This window comes from Syzygium oleosum, unplaced genomic scaffold, assembly GCF_021117445.2.
Source record: "Syzygium oleosum isolate NSW1041296 unplaced genomic scaffold, Sole_v2.1 Sole_v2.19, whole genome shotgun sequence".
Lineage (NCBI taxonomy): Eukaryota > Viridiplantae > Streptophyta > Magnoliopsida > Myrtales > Myrtaceae > Syzygium > Syzygium oleosum.
Window position 1 is genome coordinate 2,537,198 of NW_026607503.1, and position 20,913 is coordinate 2,558,110.

Sequence of the window (20,913 nt, forward strand, 5' to 3'; positions counted from 1 at the left end):
ATGGTGGCATGTCATCATCCTCTTCCTCCCTCTCACTTTCTGATTCAACATCATTATGTCCAGTCATGATCATCACCCTCCTATTAGGGTACTGATTTGCCATATGACCCCTGCCCAAACACTTGAAACATTTAATATCACGAGTCTTAGTGTTAGGGTTTTCAGTTTTACCTCAAGCCGGATTCAAACCAACTTTGCCATCCTTCTCCTTCTCCTTCAAAGTTTCAGTCTTGATATTGTTTCCCTTCCAATTCGGCTTCTCGTCTCTCTTCCAATTAGACTTCCAATTCGAGCTTGAACCTCCACCACTCTTGTAATTTCGATCCAACTTCAATTGTCGCTCAACTTTGATGGCTTTGTCCACTAATTCCTCCAATTCAACATAGTGTTGCAGCTCTACCACCCTTGCTATATCTCGGTTCAAACCACACAAAAATCGGGACATTGTGGCCTCACGATCTTCCACCACATTAGCACGGATCATAGCAATCTCCATCTCTTTATGGTATTCTTCCACACTCCTATTGCCTTGTGTGAGATTTTGCAGCTTATGGAACAAGTCTCTGTGGTAATGACTAGGTATAAAGCGCCTCCTCATCACTGCTTTCATCTCATCCCACGTTTCTATTGGTCTTTCACCATTGCGTCTCCTGCTAGTCACAAGTTGATCCCACCAAATTATAGCATAATCAGTAAATTCAACAACTGCAATTTTTACTTTTTTGAGCTCCGAATATCGCTGGCAATCAAATACCATCTCCATCCGTTTCTCCCATTCTAGATACGCATCAGGATCATTCTTTCCTTGAAAAGATGGAATCTTCATCTTGATGTTGCCAAGCTCATCATCTTCTCGGCGTCTGTTTCTCCTCTCAAACCTGCCATCTCGATCATCGTCTGTATCGGACACATATGCATCATCAAATTGCCGCTGCCATCTAGGTTGTGCCCTAGTCTCCTCTCGCTGATTTTGTGGCCTCCCTCGTGGTGGCTCTCGGTCATCTTCAAGTCTTGTCTCACATCTTGCAACTCGATTGCTAAGTGCTTCAATTTGTAAACTCAATTGTTGGATGCCTGCTAGAATTGCATCATCCCTTGGATGAGTGCGATCCTCCCTTTGATTCACACTTCCCTGGCCTGAGCCTGACATTTTTTTTTAAACCTGCAAGAAAATGTTAGAGATAAAAGAAATCTCACTAGTCACTCCCTCACGTTTTCTGCTCAAAGTGTTTGTCACTCCTCTCGTGTTTAACTCAATTTCGGCTTTTTCTTCCCTCAATTAGACTCACACACTCTTGCCTTTTACCTCTCGTTTCCTTTTAGCAAGCTCTTTTTTTTCAGACTTGAATCCAGTCTCACAAGCTCCTCACAATAATCGATAAACCACCAAGCAAGATCAAATTTAGCAATATACCGTTCAACTCAGCAATTCAGCAAATTTTCGCTAGATTCGGATTCAGATTTAATTTCTGCTACTGAATTTATTTATTTTTCTATTCGGTCCAACTATCAATGATAAAAAAAAAATGAGTCGTCCTCTTGAATGTTTTTTTTTTTGCCGAAACTTTTTTTTTTGTTTTTTTTTTGGCTTTTTATTTTTCCGAATTTTTTTTTGGCTTTTTTTTTTTACGAACCCAAGTACAATATAAAAAAAAAACAACTAGGACCGAAAACCCTAAATCAAAATTGAAATCACAGCAAGAACAAATTCAGAACCCTAATTCGATTAATAACGAAACCCTAATTCTATAAACCCTAGTTCCTATAAACCCTAGATTGATGAATGAAAAGCAGTAAAAGTAGGATAACTAGACCTTGTAGAACCAGCTCTGATACCAGATGATATGAATCTGTGCGGAAGATGATCGTTCTACGAAGATCTGTGAGTTACGAATTGCTGACCTCGACCCCCAATCGAACCTGTGATTGGTAATGTCGGTATGAACGCGACCTGTTGATGAACCTGTGTCAACCAATCCACGCTATAACGCCACGAACAAGAGAATTCGCGATCTTGCTCGATAAGTTGAATTCGATCGCCACAAGGGAACCTTGATAAGATCTAGTCCTCAAGAAAACTCAAGAAGAAAACTTCTCTATATAAAATTCTGCCCCTCTTAGAAATCTATAAGCAACCTTATATAGGGTGCTAACCCTAATCCTAATCCTACTAGGATTAAAATTACAAAAATAACCTTAATTACTAAAAATTCGTCCAAAAATGGAAAAAGGCCTAAAAGTTCATCTAAACGACTCTAAATCGCTAAAAAACGTCATCAATCACTACTTAAGTAGTGAGTATTGATCAGCGGCCCGTTTCCAAGCGTCCATCCAAATTTGACCCAATTCGGAGTTTGTCAATTCTAAGCTCCTTCGGAATTCATTGGACCAAGAGTAATCATGTTGCGCCAAGGAGCTTGAGAATCTTCAAGTTTCGAATCCAGATTGTCTCCATTCGAAATATCTTGAACCATGATGCCGACAGCTTGTTTGAATTCCTTCACTCTCGCTCGAGTGATCGGGCCTAGCGGATAGAACAACGGGTCCCTAGCACCTCCTCCTCGATAGGGTTCGATGTCCACATCACCCGGGTCCATCGAGGCTGAGCCCGAACCCCTGGTGCTCATACCCGATGCTCCGACACCCAACTCGAGTCTATAAAGGCCGTGCTCAGGTCCCCGATGCTCGAGCTTTAGTACCGATCCTCCGGCTCGAGTCCACAAAGGCCATGCGCAGGTCCTCGGCGCTTAGGCTCAGGTCCTTAGTTAATGAAACGTTTGTTATTATAAAAATATTTATTTTTAAAAATTCAAATTTTTATTTATTTTTTAAAAAATCATTTTTTATTTTTTTAAAAACATTGACTTATTTATTATTTTCTTTCTTTTTCTTTCTTTATTTCCTTTTTCTTTTTCTTCTTACACGGCCGACGAGCTTGCGGCCTCTAGCGACGAGCTCGCCCTAGGCCAGCGTACCTCGAACTTGCTCAAGGCCAGCGAGCCTCAAGCTCGCCCTAGGCTATCAGCCCGGAGACCGCCAAGATGCAAACCGGCGAGCTTGAGGCTCGGCCAATCTAGGCGAGCCCAAGATCCACCGAGGTCGGCGAGCTCGCAGCTTGCCAAATCCAGGCGAGCCCGAGCTTGGCCGATCCAGTTGAGCTCGAGCTCGCCGGCCTTGGCCGAGCCCGAGCTCACCTGTGGCCATCATCGGACGAGCCTTGAGCTCGCCGGTGGCCATCGCCAGCCGGTCGCGGTGGAGGGAAGACGAAAAAGGAAAGGAAAGAAAAGAAAAAGAGAAGAGAAAGGAGGAAAAAATAAAAATAAAATTCCAATTTTTTTCAAAAAGAGAAATAAAATAATTAAAAATTCAATTTTTTAAAAAATAAAAAACATAAAAAAAATTCAGTTTTTTTTTATTGAAATAAAATCATGAAATTGAAATCATTTTCCAATAAATTCCAAACATCAGAAACAATTCCATTGTGGATCACCAAACGAAGAAAAATGAAGCGTATTCCTTGGAAAATGATTTTTTGGAAAATATTTTTCTTTATTATTAATTTTTCCACGAAACAAACGCACTCTTAGCTTGCTTACATATTAAAAACCCTAATCAAGCAAAATAGAGCACCAAATCGAGAATCGACGGGGCTGACCAGGGGCCACATTCAGAAAAGCAATAATAAACATTGTTGAAATGTTGGACGTTAGATCCAAAGTTATGAACCGTAAAAGTTGCATATGTTCGATCCTAATCTTTCGACTCTTACGTAATGTCATGTTAATTGTTCGAAAATGACATGTTTGAGTCTTCAAGTGCTAATTATTTTGCAATTCCAAGCCCTATCCTCACTGACTTATATCAGATCGAACTGTTTCGGTCCATCCAATTATCATTCATTTGTACCAAAAGCCTAGCCCATGGACACCCGTTGCTACTGTCACCCGTTGTTGATCCACATCCAATCGCCAGTGTCACCACCACAGAGAGACAGAGAGAGAGTTGGTAGGGTATCAATAGTTCTATTCCGGTCGAGTTTTCACGAGACCCAAAATAAACCAAACCATTTTTGGAGGTGCCCATGTTTTGAACTCGGTCCGAATCAGGTTTGTTCGGCTCGCGGTGGCTATGTTACGAATTCATTCTGATTTTTCTCTGAGATTGGTTCGGGTGGCACCTATCAATTCATAAAATCGAATTGGGACGTTCATCCAGGCCTTTGGAGCTCAATTACATTATAGACAATGCACCGTTGCATCCAATGGCGGAAAAATTTTACGATTATTTAACATTGCATCAGAAAGATGCTCATATTAAATCCTATGAACTGGAATAACATTTTCACCGCGTCAATGTACTGAGAGTGAAAATTAAGCAACACTGTGTCACTAAAACCAAACCAAAAGTGAACCAAAATCGCGATGAGCAACTGTTGAAATGGTGAGGTACAGTCGCGAACCGGACCCGGTTCCGAACCCGGAAGGCAAGGCCAAGCTAACAGCTTGAATGGTAAGCAAATCTCTGATCCCGGTGAAAAGGTTTGAGGTCGCTCCCTTGGTGCAGCGATTTGTCCCCCCCGCGGCACTTACTTCTTGCGGTATCCGAATAACAGCAGTCCATGTTCGATGCAAGCACACACGATGTCTTCCAATCATATTATCTCATATTATGTATGCACACAGGATATATACGCATCAACGTAACCGATTCAATCTACATGCAAACATAGCACACGAGTTACATACATCGTAAGGGGCGTGCTTACATTAAGATCCATAAATTCCGATCAATCAACGTTTAAGATTATATCAAGAATTTTGAACCTAGTGACGTGCCACCGATACGCCGGATTAAATATGGATATTTCCGCGGTGGTTACTGGAATAATTAGGATGACATGAACATGGGACAATATTTGACTAAAGACAAATAAGAGAAGTCAAATGTGACCAGCTAGAGTAGGTTGACAAAAGCATGGGAAAAAGACACGCTTCCGTTTCTTTCCCCGCCACGCTGCCAACTTCGTTGACTCGTGACAATTACATGCGTGGACCCGAACTTTTGGCCTAATACGTAACGCCGCTCCTAAACTTTTTAATTTATTCGATATAATCTACAAATTTTAATTTGATGTACAATATAATCTCCAAATTTTTCAATTTGTTCAATACAAATTCCGAACTTCTGATATATGTTCGATCTAGTCCCTAAACTAAATAAAAATATTCAATGATGTACTTTCATTAATTCAAACTAACGGAATTTGCTAATTTTACTTCCAATCAGGTAATTTTGAATGGCGGACAAAAATAAGGGTACATGTGGATCTTTCGTGTAAGATATTCAACTAAAATATAATCAGTTTTCCATATTGAACAGCATCGGGCCCTTATTTAAGACAAAGCTCACTCTATGCCCTCTCTTGAAAAAAAATGGCTCCACTCGATGCCCTTATTTGAAATTTTACGGTTTGGATATTAGAAAATGCTATTTCTCAAGAGTTATTTAGTGCACATCACCCTCTTTTAAAGAAAATACCTGAGATAAATTTATTATAGGGTTAATATCACAAAAAACCCCAAATTAGTACATGTGTGACAAATTTACTCAAAACTAATTTTTTGACTACCAAAAACTCCAAACTGGTATAACTGTGACAAATATATCATAAACTAATTTTTGACCACCAAAAATCCCAAACCGGTACATTTGTGATAAATTTACCCTTCGTTAGTTTCAGTTAAATTGGATTAATACCACAAAAAATTACAAGCTGAATACGTCTGTGATAAACGGAGGGTAAAACATGAAGTTGGTACTCTGCGTGTCATTTAAGAAAGCAATATGATAGTAAAATTTAACAGAAATAAATTGAGGTAAATTTGTTACAAGTGTACCAGTTTAGGATTTTTGGTGGTAAAAAAATTAGTTTAGGGTAAATCTGTCACGGATGTACTAGTTTGGGGTTTTTCGTGATATTAACCATTTATTATATAGATAATATAAGCCAATAATTACATATAATAAATAATAGATATAAGAATACAATTCCATGATAAACCCTAATTACAGTTAAGGCACCATGCATGTATGTATGTGTGTGTGTCTATATATATATGTATATGTATGTCAAGTCCTAAGATATCGATGGTAATTGGGCCTTTTGGGCTTTACCTGCATGCATCTGCAAAACGACGTAGTCCGGCGTTTCCTCTCTGGAAAATCTCCCGTCTCTTTCCCCCTCTCTTTGCCTCTCTAGCATCTCTCTCTGTCACAGAAATATTGCAGCAATGGAGATAGTTTCGCCAAGAAACGCTTTTGGCGCAGTCCATGGCTACGGCGGCCGCGGTGGCATCCGGATAAGCCCGATCGCCGCACCGCTCTGCCGCCGCCGCCGCCGGAGCGGTTGTGCTGCAAGCTGTCCAAGTTTCAAGGTAAATTTTCCTCACCAACCGTTCGAGTACGTCTCCTATGGGAAGAGTTGTTCGGCTAAATCTCAAGAACTCGACGGCAAGTCGGCGTCGAGGGTCGATGTTTGTCGCGCTGGTTCCGGTTTTAAATTCGCTCGACTGCATGGTTTTTTCGGATTCGACCATGTGTCGTGCTTTGTGACAGTTCTTAATCTGAATATGAGGTTTGGAGCTTCCATGATTCATGTTCTTTGCGGTGGATATTATTTACTCTCTTGGTTATCCTAACATATTATTCTATTTCCATTTTTTTTTATTGATCATCGCAATATATAAACTCAACTTATCATTACTATATTTTGGATTTTTATTCATAAAGATAGATTTTTATAGTTAATTGAAAAAAGGGCTCGGCCCAACCGTGCTCGTGCCGGCTCACGGTGGCAACTCCTAAGTGAGACTCGGAATCAATGAAGCATTCCTTGAACATAAAAATTCAGTCCACTTAATTCACTTATAATTTAACAAACATTATTAAGGTTGCAATTCCTGGGCGAATATATTAGGATTCTGCTTCGCGTTCTCAACGGATGTTCCGCAAGAGAATGACTCTCTTGATTTTTATTTTCAAACTCTATTAGGATTCTCTTGCACACTTCCGACACATGTTCCACGAGAGAATTCTCTCTTGATTTTCATTCTCAAACTCTCCCTCATGATTTCGCGTTCTCATTCCCCCTTCTTCGGCTCAAAACGGGCGCTCTTCAAAAGTGTCTTTTCGATTTGCTTCGAGTACAATAAACTTGTCACACACATTCGCATGATCAAAGATGACGATGTGCACCTTTATCATCCTGCAATTGGAGGTACCTTCAAAGGTGACGCCATCTCCCTTCACAAGTTATTTTAATTTTAATTTTTTACTCGTTTTCCTATTTGCAAGAAAACGTTTTCAAGAATAAGGGATGTGTCTGAGAATCCTTGTCGAGGAGGACATGTGACGAAACTTCACGCACGCGCGATTTTCCCAAGTTTCTAATGGTAGAAATGGTAGTAAGCTGCTGATGAAATCAGTATATTATTTGGTACACAAATACAAGTTGGCTAATGCCAAGTTGAGTAAATTCTAGTCGTGAGGAGTTGTATCATTTGGTCCAGTCGGCTTCAAAATTCGGCACATGATTTGAGGAAAACGTTTGGGACTCGACCAAGTCACAGGCGCGGGATTTTCTTTTTTTCTTTTTTGCTCGACAAATACGGACTATATTCGTAATCGAACGAATACACAAAGGTATATGTACATGAGAAAGAGCCTAGAAGAAGCCCAAAACGTTCGGACAAACTTTAATTAGGCTTGTCAAACGAGTGGGTTAGATCAGGTTGCAAGTAGCTTGGCCCAAATTGACCTGTTTTGATGCAATACAATTTTAGCGACCAAACCTGACCCGAGCTTCAATTCTTAGCTATTTTTCTCCTTAAATAGTTGCTTATGAAGAATTTGGCCATTCCATGAATTGGCTCGGTGAATCGATGTGGGAACTTAGGTGCTTGCGTCAGGTCATAGGCTTGGTTTCTGAAGCCCATTTTATTCGAATCCTTATTTTAAAATATGAAGTTACACCATTTCGTTACAACAACTTATATCTGTCAAGTGGTCATGTTGCTACTCGTTCATGTTAAAGATCATGGTTCGATTCTTGATGTGGGCAAATTTATATATTTCTTTTAAAAGAGACTTCAAAACTGGCCTCAAGGGACCCGGGCACGGACACCGAGGTCCCAGCCCAACCTTGCGGGACCAAGGCCTAGCCTTGATGGACTTGGGTCGTGCGCTAGGGGTGAGCAGTTCTAGGTTCCGGGTAGGTTCCGCCTAGAACCTGGAACCTACCCTCGGGTACAGGTTCCTCAAAATGAGGAACATGGAACCTACCCGTCGGAACGTGGAACCTAGAACCTACCCTGTCACAGGTTCCAGGGTCGGTTCCAGGTTCCAACATGTTCTTTTTTTTTAATTTCGTTTTGAATTAAACAAAACGAAAATAAACGCAATATTAGATCATCTGAATGATACATACACAATGCCCTGATGTGATATTCAAGGGATATAATGCCAAGTTTACAAATGCCTGGATAGAACTAAACTATAATTGCAACAATTATTGAGGAGGAAAGCAGCAAGATAATGAAAATATCCAAAATGGCATGAACAATGAAAGCACATTGTTCGAACAAATTGTGAGTAGAAGGTGATGTTAGACTTAAAATGATCACATATCAACCAGCAAACAAAAAAGAGGTAAGATAAGCTATCCAAGAGGATAACCTGTCATCACTACCCACAATACCCTTGCATTCCACTGGTGCAGCTAATTTGAAAATGTTTCCAAAACCATCACATACAGCATGTTCCTTCAAATGAAGACGTTTTGCTGCCTCCAACACCTAAAGACAAGAATACCATGTCATATAAGGGAGAATTAAAGAAAGCTAGATTAAGGAATGTCTTTGGTTCCCAATGAAAGACTAGATTCGGGTACTTCTCTAGAATCCGTGTGTTTTTAAGCCTCATCACTGTATCTATAGCTATTTTGACTCAGTACATGACTAAACAATACTAATAGGAGAACGACATCCATGCTTCAGATAACAGGAAAAATCATCGAGATAGTTGACTAAACCAATTGAAGTAAGAAAACAGGCAAAAGGATTTCATACAAGCAAGAGACATAAAATTTACACCGAGGAAGCATTTTTCATCTACAAATAGGCATGTGACATGGAATGTGCTTTTCCTTTTCATAGTTGAAAGCAACGTATTTGATTAAGAAAAACAAGCCACCAAGAGTACCTCAGCAGTATGATCTTTCAATACATGCCGACAGTTATAGCTCCCATCTTCAGAACCTTGCCACACTCGCACAGTCTGCAGATCAAACACGTAATCATCTAGAGAAAGTATGACAAAATTACAGTACTAACTACTTAAACAAAATATTGCAATCATTATGGTTAGGATGAAGAGCACAACGTTTATGGAGCAAACGACATGCAAAATGGAAGAAATTCACCACAACTATTTATTTTCTTCTCTTTTCCCCTTTCTTTTCATAAGGGGGACTAGTGTAAAGAAATGCGGAGTTCTATAAGCAGAAGATTCACATGTTCAGCAGGTGAGTACATCGGATGAATAGTAAACGCCACTAAAAGTCATTGTTGCACTAGGGACCAAAGAAAAAGATACTTCAAGAAAAGAGTTACAATAAATCCAGCTGCCAGACATTTTTAACATCTCGTGACACCCTTCATGAGGGGAAAACATACATTTTGCCCTATAGGTTGACAAATCCGATAGCAGGATGCATAACGCCCAATCAATTCAAATCATTCATAAAACAAGGAAGAACCATTGCTATCAAGCATATGCAAAGAATGCTACAACGTAAATTACTTGAACAAATAATTGGCAGAATTTGTTCCTCCTTTAAACAACCACGAGGTCAAAGGCACGCACAAATAATCGGCAGAATCACAAATAACACGACGTTAGCTGCTCCTTCAAAGACAACCAAAGTATTAAGACAATACATATCAATTTATTGGTAAAAAAAAAATAAGTATTAGAAAGCCTACTACATATATTCATTCCGCTTCAACTGGTAAACTCTATTTACCGACGATAATCTCCTCATTCAGACAATCCATATCTAAAAAAAAGAAAGATTAAATAAAATATTCACTTATTAGATATATAAAAGGAATTACAATATATAAAGATATAAACATCACTTACCCATCTCAAATTTTTCTGCATTTTCGATGCACTCTTCAACATCAATCGGCACACGAATGGCTCTCAACCAATCTTGAGTGCAAATCAAAGCTTCCACTACTTTGGGAGTCAAAGAACATCGAAAGCCGTCAAGCACACGACCCGATGTACTAAAAGTCGACTCCGAAGCAACAGTAGTTACGGGAATAGACAAAACATCCCGAGCCATCAAAGATAGGATTTTATAGTTTGAGTCACTAGTCTTCCACCACATCAAAAGGTCAACATCAAGAATATTTTCATTTTTTTCTTCAAGATATTGATCAAGCTCAGATTTGTTGTCATTGCACACTTGTTGGTTCAAGTGCATAAAGGTTCTTCGCCAAGCTTGGGCGTCATACTTCTTGATCTTGTTACCTTGAATACCTTCACTACCACCGGCATCGGCATTGGAACCACTACTACTAGCACTCAAACTTTGGGCACCAAAATTTCGATCACTTGAAGCAAGAGAAGATTGTTCATAAAATTCATATAAACGCTCCAATGCGTCCTTCACCTTATGCATCTCATTAACTTTCAATTCATCATCATAAATTTGTCCATACAAGAAATTCACATAACTCAACTTGGTTCTAGGATCCAACACAACCGCAATCAACACCAACATATTCACTTTATCCAAACTCCCATAGTATTTGTCAAATTTCTCTTTCATTTTCATACCCATAGCTTGAAGCTTAGGATCCGAAGCATCCGCCGCATCTTTCAAATATTTATACAAAAGAGCTATCCCTTCAAAATAATCATTTGAGGTAACATATAAACTCCCCGACATCCGATTGGTGGCATCATAGAATATTTTTAGAAATTCCGAAAGAATAATGGCATTTTCCCAATCATCATCTTTAGGAAGATCATGGTTAAGCTCACCGGCAAAAGCTGAATCGTCTTCTTCCATCCTTTCAAAAGCTTTTCTAAATTTTATGGCGGTGTCTAACATGAGGTAAGTGGAGTTCCATCTAGTGGCGACATCAAAAATAACTGAACCCTTGTAAGTAATCTTTTGACCCTCAATGCAAGATTTAAATGTGTTGGCTCTCATGGGAGAACTCCTCACATACCTAACCACGTTTCGTATATGTGCAATAGATTCCCGTACCGTAGTCATGCCATCTCTAACAATCAAGTTTAATATATGAGCAGTGCACCTCATATGTAAAACACTACCATCTAAGATCAACAACTTTTCTCTTGAAAGTTTTTCCTTCAAATAACCAATTGCAACGTCACTCGAACTAGCATTATCCACGGTGATTGTGGATATCTTCTTTTCTATTCCCCACTCGTTGATGCATTTCTCCACCATTCTCTCAATCTCCCTACCCTTGTGACTAGGCATCACCACAAAATTGATGATTCTTTTATGCAACTTCCAATTTTCATCAATAAAATATGCAGTGAGACACAAATAATTCAGGTTTTGAATGGAACTCCATGTATCGGTCGTGAGTGCGATCCTAGAATTTATCTTACCAAAGTAAGTCTTCAAACAAGTTCTTTCACAAAAATACAGCTTCATACAATCTTTAGCCACTGTAAAACGTGACAAATGTTTAAAGAGAGGTTGTAACTCGGTAACAAACTCGCGAAATCCAACACGCTCAACCAAGGAAAAGGGTAGTTCATCAACAATGATGAACCGAGCAAACATTTGCCTACAACATTCTTGATTAAATGACCATGTCGATAAGACACTACCAGTACTAGAACCTCCTCCTGCCTGGCCAGCCAAGTCTACATTACGCGGTGCAAAGAATTTCTGCCTCTTATCAACATTGCAAGGAAACTTCTTGCATGTTTTCAAGTGCTTCCTCATTGCGGAAGTACCATGAGCAACATTGTACTTTAACTCAGACCCACAATGAATGCACTTCACCTTATATGTTTTTCCATCCCCATCTTTGATTCTTGCAAAATGATTCCAGCAATCGGATGTATATTTCTTATCAAAAGGAGGACGACGAGAATCAAGTACCTTGTTTGTCGCACACGTGGTAGGGGATGGCTCTTCTTCATTTTCATCACCCGACAATTCAAATTCTGTGATCGGAGTCATCTCCTCACATCCCTCAACCTCCATTGACATGTTATCTTGAATTCTTGATAGTTGATATGTCAATCAAACAACACTAGCCAAGCAAACAACACGAGAACAGATTAGCCGAGAGCACTTGAACAATCAATCAAACGACACGAGAATAGAACAAGACAGCAGAAAAGAAAATGCAATTTGAATCTCAAGCAGCCATATTCCAAAGTTGCAACCATAATGGATCTTGAATGCAAAGGATGCACATTTACACGGGTTTTGAAGTCAAGAACATTCAAATAAATTCCAGAAAACTTTGAAGTCATTGAAGGGTTTTACAAAGAAAGCAAATTGTTACAAATCAACAACTGCAAACAACTAAAGGGCAGGAATATATACACAAAGAGGATAAGCAATTTTCTTTAAGAATGCAGAAGATACAGCTACAGCTTTGTATGATATCCTCTTTGCAAAGTCAGTAAGGATCATATTACTCAAGCGGCTTTCTGTACACTAAATACTAAAAGCCCAAAGGAACTCTGACAATTTTCCGTCCAAATTATTTTCTCCAGGAATATAGCAGAGGTTCAACCTAACCCATGCTTGCCATGAAACCAAATAATTTGATAGTAACATGCTAGCCTTGGGAAAACCCACACACTGATTTGTACTTTCAATGTATGCGGGGTTGTTTTATGCAATCTTGTGAGATATTAGATATTGCCTCAGCTGCCAAAAACCAAGCAAATTTCAGAAAACTTTAGCCAATCCTCCTTCCTTGGTGTGTGAATGTTTATATTCATGTAATCATGTTCTTTGAATATTACAAGAAAGTAAAAGTAGCAGAGGAACAATCTGCCTGACTACACAAGATAATATGAAACTTCGTCTTATGTTTCCCACTTAGCCTGCTTAGAATCTGATAGGCAAGAACTATAACTAGCAGCTAGTAAAAAACTAAAGATCAAAACACAAAGAAACTGAAATATTGCATTTCGGCTATCAAACAAATAACAAAAGCTGTCCCCTTCAAGCACGATATACAAGTCTTAGCAAATTCTTGTTCCTAGTTCTGTGTTCTTATATGAAAGACCGCGACCAGAGAATTCTAGATAATTGCAACATCCATTAACAAAAGCCAAATAAGGAACAAGACAAGGCAAAAGTTCTAAAGACTCATACAAAAGAAGCCAATGCCGCATAGGCTCTTAATTATACAGTTGTTCCACTGAAAGAAATCAATGGCTAATTTCCACTGATCTCAATAGTCTTGACACCTCCAGTACCACCAGGAGTAGCTCAATCCAGTACCCACACCAAGATTTGATTGCTTACCTAATCCGAACTACAACCGAACAACATCGAAAAGGAAAAATCACGTTTCGAAAAGGACACCATCCCGAGCCAATTGTGCTCATACAATTCGTGAACTGCCAATTGAAACCAACATATAATTGCCTCCGCATTCTTGAGTTTCCACTCACTCACATCTCAAGCAAAAATTCTTGCAAACCCACTTCACTTCGGAGTTGCAGCTCTCAATTAAGGACTAGGAAGTTTTGAGCTTTAACTGACCTCTTAAACCAGCTAGAATCACCAAGAACAGCAAGCCCAAAACTCCCAGAAGCAAATCTCAAATCAAAACAAACAGACCCACAAAACCATAGACAAGCACCAAAATCTGCAGTTCAGCAACCGAAAAGATCTACATTCCGTACCTCGACTTAAATCAGTGACACCAAACACTTAAAAACACTTGGGTCACCTCAAGAATCAGCAAGAAGATGGGTAAAATCCGAAACAGAACAGCCCTTGGAGCAAGAGAAAAGACAAGTCTCCAGCTCCCGGAGCTTCGGATCTTTCTTCTACGGTCTTGCGGAAGCTTGTTCCAATGGCTTGAAACCAAGACGGAGAGGCCACTGAGAGCGAAAGTGCTTCCTTTCGAATCTATAGGCGAGAAAGCATGGTTCTTGAAAGCGGGGTCGAAGCTGGAGAGTATGGTTCAGCCAAATTGGTCCAAAATGGAAAAGGAAAAATCTAAATCAAACATACAATTCCATTCCATACAAACAACACAGACACACGCCATAACTTATGGCGTGAATGGCGAGGGGTTGTTCGAAGACGTTACGTACCAGAGCGACGGAGCTTCAGAGGAGGAAGACGGTGGCGAGCCCGAATAATCGGAGCAAATCCGCGTGGGTAGATCACAGGACCTGCGGCGAAGAAGGCGGAGCGAGGCGGAAGTGGGAGAGAACCGTGGAAGCGGAAGCGGAAGCGGGAGCGAGGGCGAGGCGGAAGCGGAAGCGGAAGCGAGGAGCGAGGTAGAAGCGGAAGCGGGAGGGAGCTTTGGAGGGACGATGATGGAGGATCGGGTGTGATTCAGGAGGAGAAGGGAGCATTTGGGAATTAGAGTTTCTAAATACTAAGTTTATGTTTTTTGTTTCAGTTCCGGTTCAGGTTCCAGGTTCCGGTTCCTAAAAATGTGGAACCGGGAACCGGACCCTCTGTCCATGGAACCTGGAACCGAACCGGATCCACCGGGTCCGGTTCTCCGATTCCCGGTTCTACCCTGGAACCGCGCTCACCCCTATCGTGCGCCACTTACTTAGGCAAAGGAACTGGGTACCTAAGCATGGCTGCCAAGGACCTAGGTATGGGCACCGGGGTCTCGGGCCTAGCCTCAAGAGACTCGAGCTCAAACTCCGTGGACTCGGCCATCGAGTAATTGGGTCCAACCTTAATTGACCTAGGCCTGCCTCGATGGATGAGGGACGAGCACCAAAGGTTTGGCGACCCAGGCACGAGCACCGAGATCTCGACTTAGCCATGAGGGATGTGGGACCAGCCTCTGTGGACCTGACACATGCACCAGGTCTTGAGCCCATCCTTGAGGGACCTAGGCTCGGCCATTGTGGACTTGGGCTCGGCAACTGAGGAACTAGGCTCGGTCACAATGGACTTGGGCGTGGAAGCTAGGTACCCAGGCCTAGCCTCCATGGACCTGGGGCCGGGTGCCGATACTTGAGCTAAGAAGATAGGTACCCAAGCATGGCCACCGAGGACCAGAGTACGGTCACCAGGGTTTCGGGCTCGACCTTCATGAACCCAAGCACAAGCATGGGAGTCCTGGGCACACGCATGGGTATGGGTACATGGGACTCCGGGCCGGCCTTAAGGGAGTTGGGCCCGACCTCTATGGAGTCGACACGGACATAGGGGTTTCGGGCCTAACTTTGAGGGACTTGGGTTAGCCTCTGTGATCATGTGGGTCCACAATCACATAAGAGCTCGAGCATCATTGTGACGGAGTTGTCGCTTAATGCTAGGATCTGCCACTTCGGGAATGGTGGCAGCCCTAGAGCCGGAGGAGGGGAAGGAGAGCTACTCCCGTCCGCAGGCAACCAGAAGTCGAAGAGGTCGAGCAGCAGGGAGGGCATTGCTCTTTGATTAAATAGGTTGGAATTGGGTCCTTTGCAAATCCATTAGATCCATTATTAATTGGGCTTTGCTTTATTAGACTCATTTTAATCCATATTTTAAATTTAGGCAACTTATATTTCACCAAACTTAACATATATGAGTCAAAATATAGGATTTTGCCACCTCCAGCTTTAATTAAAAAAAAAGTGAAAAAAATGTACTTCAAAAAGCAAAAGATAAAACTAAAAAAGAAATATGGGAATTAGGGTCCGTTTGTTTCGCGAAAAACATTTTCCGGGAAAATAATTTTCTCATTTTCCGGCATTTGGTTTGCTTAAGAAAATGAGTCAATGGAAAATATTTTCCTAGTCAATGAAAAATGTTTCCTTACGAAAGCTTAAATTCAGGAAAATAATTTCACCTTTGAAAGAATCAAAAAACGTTTTACAAAGTATAACTGGCTATCGGTATTTGAACCCAAAACTCTATGTTTGGGCACGAAAAGCCCAACGTTGGTTCTCAAGTCCCGACATTCATGACAAGGTCTCGGCGGCCGGGCTCGAGACCTCGTTGTCTAGGGCCCGGGCCCCTGGTGCCCACGCCCGGGTCCATCGAGGCTGAGCCCGAACCCCTGGTGCTCGTACCCGATGCTCCGACGTCCAACTCGGGTCTATAAAGGCCGTGCTTAGGTCCCCAATGCTCGAGCTTTAGTACCGATCCTCCGGCTCGAGTCCACAAAGGCCATGCGCAGGTCCTCGGCGCTTAGGCTCAGGTCCTTAGTTAATGAAACGTTTGTTATTATAAAAATATTTATTTTAAAAATTCAAATTTTTATTTATTTTTTTAAAAATTGACTTATTTATTATTTTCTTTCTTTTTCTTTTTCTTTTTCTTTTCTTTTCTTTCCTTTTCTTTTTCTTTCTTTTCTTCCTTTTTCTTTTTCTTCTTACATGGCCAACAAGCTTGCGGCCTCTGGCGACGAGCTCGCCCTAGGCCAGCGTACCTCGAACTTACTCAAGGCCGGCGAGCCTCGAGCTCGCCCTAGGCTAGCAGCCCGGAGACCGCCAAGATGCAAACCGGCGAGCTTGAGGCTCGGCCAATCTAGGCGAGCCCAAGCTCCACCGAGGTCGGCGAGCTCGCGGCTTGCCAAATCCAGACGAGCCCGACCTTGGCCGATCCAGTTGAGCTCGAGGTCGCCGGCCTTGGCTGAGCCCGAGCTCACCTGTGGCCATCGTCGGACAAGCCTTGAGCTCGCCGGTGGCCATCGCTGGCCGGTCGCGGTGGAGGGAGGAGGAAAAAGGAAAGGAAAGAAAAGAAAAAAGAAAAAGAGAAGAGAAAGGAGGAAAAAGTAAAAGTAAAATTCCAATTTTTTTCAAAAAAGAGAAATAAAATAATTAAAAATTCGATTTTTTAAAAGATAAAAAATATAAAAAAAATTCAGTTTTTTTTCTTGAAATAAAATCATGAAATTGAAATCATTTTCCAATAAAATCCAAACATCAGAAACAATTCCATTGTGGATCACCAAACGAAGAAAAATGAAGCGTATTCCTTGGAAAATGATTTTTTAGAAAACATTTTCCTTTATCATTAATTTTTTCACGAAACAAACGCACTCTTAGTTTGCTTACATACTAAAAACCCTAATCAAGCAAAATAGAGCACCGAATCGAGAATCGACGGGGCTGACCAGGGGCCACATTCAGAAAAGCAATAATAAACATGTTGAAATGTTGGACGTTAGATCCAAAGTTATGAACAGTAAAAGTTGCATATGTTCGATCGGAATCTTTCGAATCTTACGTAATGTCATGTTAATTGTTCGAAAATGACATGTTTGAGTCTTCAAGTGCTAATTATTTTGCAATTCCAAGCCCTAACCTCAACTGACCTAGATCAGATCGAACTGTTTCAGTCCATCCAATTATCATTCATTTGTACCAAAAGCCTAGCCCATGAACACCCGTTGCTGCTGTCACCCGTTGTTGATCCACATCCAATCGCCAGTGTCACCACCACAGAGAGACAGAGAGAGAGTTGGTAGGGTATCAATAGTTCTATTCTGGTCGAGTTTTCACGAGACCCAAAATGAACCAAACCATTTTTGGAGGTGCCCATGTTTTGAACTCGATCCGAATCAGGTTTGTTCGGCTCGCGGTGGCTATGTTACGAATTCATTCTAATTTTTCTCTGAGATTGGTTCGGGTGGCACCTATCAATTCAATAAAATCGAATTGGGACGTTCATCCAGGCCTTTGGAGCTCAATTACATTATAGACAATGCACCGTTGCATCCAATGGCGGAACAATTTTACAATTATTTAACATTGCATCAGAAAGATGCTCAGATTAAATCCTATGAACTGGAATAACATTTTCACCGCGTCAATGTACTGAGAGCGAAAATTAAGCAACACTGTGTCACTAAAACCAAACCAAAAGTGAACCAAAATCGCGATGAGCAACTGTTGAAATGGCGAGGTACAGTCGCGAACCGGACCCGGTTCCGAACCCGGAAGGCAAGGCCAAGCTAACAGCTTGAATGGTAAGCAAATCTCTGATCCCGGAAAACTAAAGAGAGGAAGTGGTGATGGTGGCTCTATTTTGCAGTTAAATTGCAAAAACCACCTCCCTGAACTGATCTGCTTCCTGATAGATCCATCAAATTTACGGCATGGTCATCTGAAACATGCCTAGGAAGGAGAGAAATAGCTAAATAAGACAAATCTTTTCCATGTACCCAGATTTCTTCTATGATTCTTAATGGCATGCCTCAATTATCAGTCCTCTTCATGGACCTCGCCAATGTCCCCCTCGCTGAAATTGAGTATCTTCCTGGACTTGCAGAACCTCATCATGAAGAACCACCCAATCCCACCCACAGTCATGAGCCCACTCACCAAGTACACAACCTTTGTGGCATACACCAGGATCACCACCAGGAACCCGCACGGCACCAGGCTCAACACCGTCAGCCACGGCAGGCTTAGCGGGACCCGGTACGGCCTCTTCAGCGCTGGCATCTTCCTCCGCAGCCATAGGAAGGACGCAAACTCCAGCAGCATCCCCAGGCTGTACAGGAAGTTCGCCGACGATATGATGGAGGTGAAGTTCATGTAGGAGAACCCGAGGGTGAGGGCCGTGGTCACCACTATCCCCAGCCAGGGAGTGTTGAACCATTTGGACCTGGCCGCGAAGACCCTCGGCAAGATCCCCAAATCCGCCATGCCCAGGAGCTGGAACGCATTGCTGCTGAGCTGGGCCTCGTACATCCCAATCACCGACAGGACGGCCCCAATCTCAAGCCATATCTTGAGCCACTTCCCGGCGATGATCTCCGCCGCATCGGCCATGAACCCGTTCTCCCACTGGCTCTGGTCCACCAAGACAGAGCCGGTAACGGCGAAGAGCGGGATCAGGTAGGCCACGCAAGTGAAGATCACGGCCACAAGGAGGGCCACAGGGAAGGTCCTTGGTGGCCTGTCGACTTCCCCTGCCATAGTGCTGATACTATCCCAAAAGTTGAGGTTCCAAAAGAGGGTGTTGAGGTACAAGTTCCAATCTTTCTTCACCCCCTTTTGTCCCAAGCTAAGCCACCTGCGCCGAAAAAGTATTTTATGCATCATTACATCACTGACATTGAGAAGCTGCCAAACTCAGTTACAATTTCAGTTCAACGACCATATGTAACAGTAAATTCCATGTACTCACCTGTGAGGCTGAATCTTTGGGATCGCGATCGAAGACATGACCAGGAAGGGCATCAGAGAAACAATGCCCAATACAACGGCGGTGTAGCCCACGATCGTCAGGCCGGTGTAATTCAGGAAGGACAGCATCAATGTAAATATCAGGATCGCGACGTTCCGTGGCCACCCGGATTCGAAGACCGGGAACAGTTTCTCGACGTAGTCTATGCAAAAGACCGGGAAGGATGCCAAGTTGATGACGCCGCTCAGGAACTTCCAAGTCCCCATCAGGGAGCCGCAGAGGGGACCGAACGCCCGCTCGGCCCACAGCACGAACCCCCCGTTGCCGGGGAGTGCCGTGCAGAGCTCGGCTGTCACGAGGGCCTCCGGGACGCTCCAGATGAACGGGAAAACCAGGAACCCGACAAGGGCCAGCAGCGGCCCGGCCGCCTGGACCGCCGGCTCCTCGCCGTACGGGCCACCCGCAACGTCGAAGTAGATGAGGAAGATGAGGGGGATGAGGGTCAGCTTCTTCGCGGTGCCTCCCACCGCCGCCGGCCCCGCGACGACAGGGAGGCCCGCAGCGGCGTCCGGCCCATGAGGGGCCTTCTCCGGTGAAGGTTTCGGGTTCCGCCGCTGGATCTCCGGTTCCATAGGGACGTGGAGCTGAAGTTTTGGAACTTGGGTAGAAGATCTTCTCTTTCCAAGAAACCAGGAAGAGATTGACTTTTATATTACATGAATCGCTGGTGTGAACGGAATCGAAAGCAGAAGAAGACGAAAGGGGATCGAGAATCTTGAATAATCAAAAACCGCAAGAATCTATTATTCCCTCATCCGTCTATCTCATCCTCCTCCTCCTCCTCCTCCTCCGATCCACGTCACACGAGAAGCAAGCTGTCAACATCAACACCATACGAGAAATCTCTCTTGTGGGATCCCGTCTTTGGATAGAGAAAAGTTTCCATGTTCTTTGCGTTTTTCCACTTCCGGAACATCTCCAAATACAAAAGGGATCAGCACTTTTTTAACTCCCGTTATAGCTAAGATACTCCCTATGGTAATGTTTCTTTAATCTTTGTGGGCCCCACCTTTTTCTTTATCATGCTTTAATTACTTTTCTTCTTTCTCTTTTGTCACCGTCCCACTTTCCTTCTTTTCGTTTATTTCTCTTTGTTGTCTCTCTTTCTAAAACGACTCCTCTCGTACCAATATTAGAAGAGTTTTTGATGTAGCGAGCTATGCAAGTGGAATTGAGTCCAGTTATGCTATTTTTAGTAGTCGGGATAAAATTCAAGATAAGATAAATTTTATCCTATCTCGTATTTGGTTATGCTCCAGATAGGATAAAGTCGGATATAAAAAGGATATAACCCAGATAAAATTATCTCATGGGAGAGGTGGGATAAAGGTGGATAGGATTTCTAATAACCATAATACAAAAGTTAATTTTCTCGAATAACTAACTTGTTATATTGATAAAATTAAAATAATATTTGAATATAAATAATATTTGAATTTTAATATAAA

General features: G+C 42.2%; 1 protein-coding gene across 1 annotated transcript; it reads right to left on the reverse strand.

Moving 5' to 3' along the window:
- Positions 1 to 18,181: 18,181 nt before the first annotated feature.
- On the reverse strand, positions 18,182 to 20,069 carry LOC115670462 (probable polyamine transporter At3g13620). Its single transcript, XM_030591747.2, has 2 exons — positions 19,406 to 20,069; positions 18,182 to 19,291 (listed from the first exon to the last, which is right to left on the reverse strand). The coding sequence occupies exons 1-2, from the start codon at positions 20,035 to 20,037 to the stop codon at positions 18,475 to 18,477; spliced, it is 1,449 nt and encodes a 482-aa protein (XP_030447607.1). The 5' UTR covers positions 20,038 to 20,069; the 3' UTR covers positions 18,182 to 18,474.
- Between the last annotated feature and the right edge of the window lie 844 nt (positions 20,070 to 20,913).

Excerpts from the sequence above, each read along its gene's own strand:
- LOC115670462 (XM_030591747.2), bottom strand. The coding sequence starts at position 20,037 with ATGGAACCGGAGATCCAGCGGCGGAACCCGAAACCTTCACCGGAGAAG. Across the intron at positions 19,292-19,405 it reads CCAAAGATTCAGCCTCACAG|GTGGCTTAGCTTGGGACAAA; the intron begins GTGAGTACATGG and ends TTTTCGGCGCAG.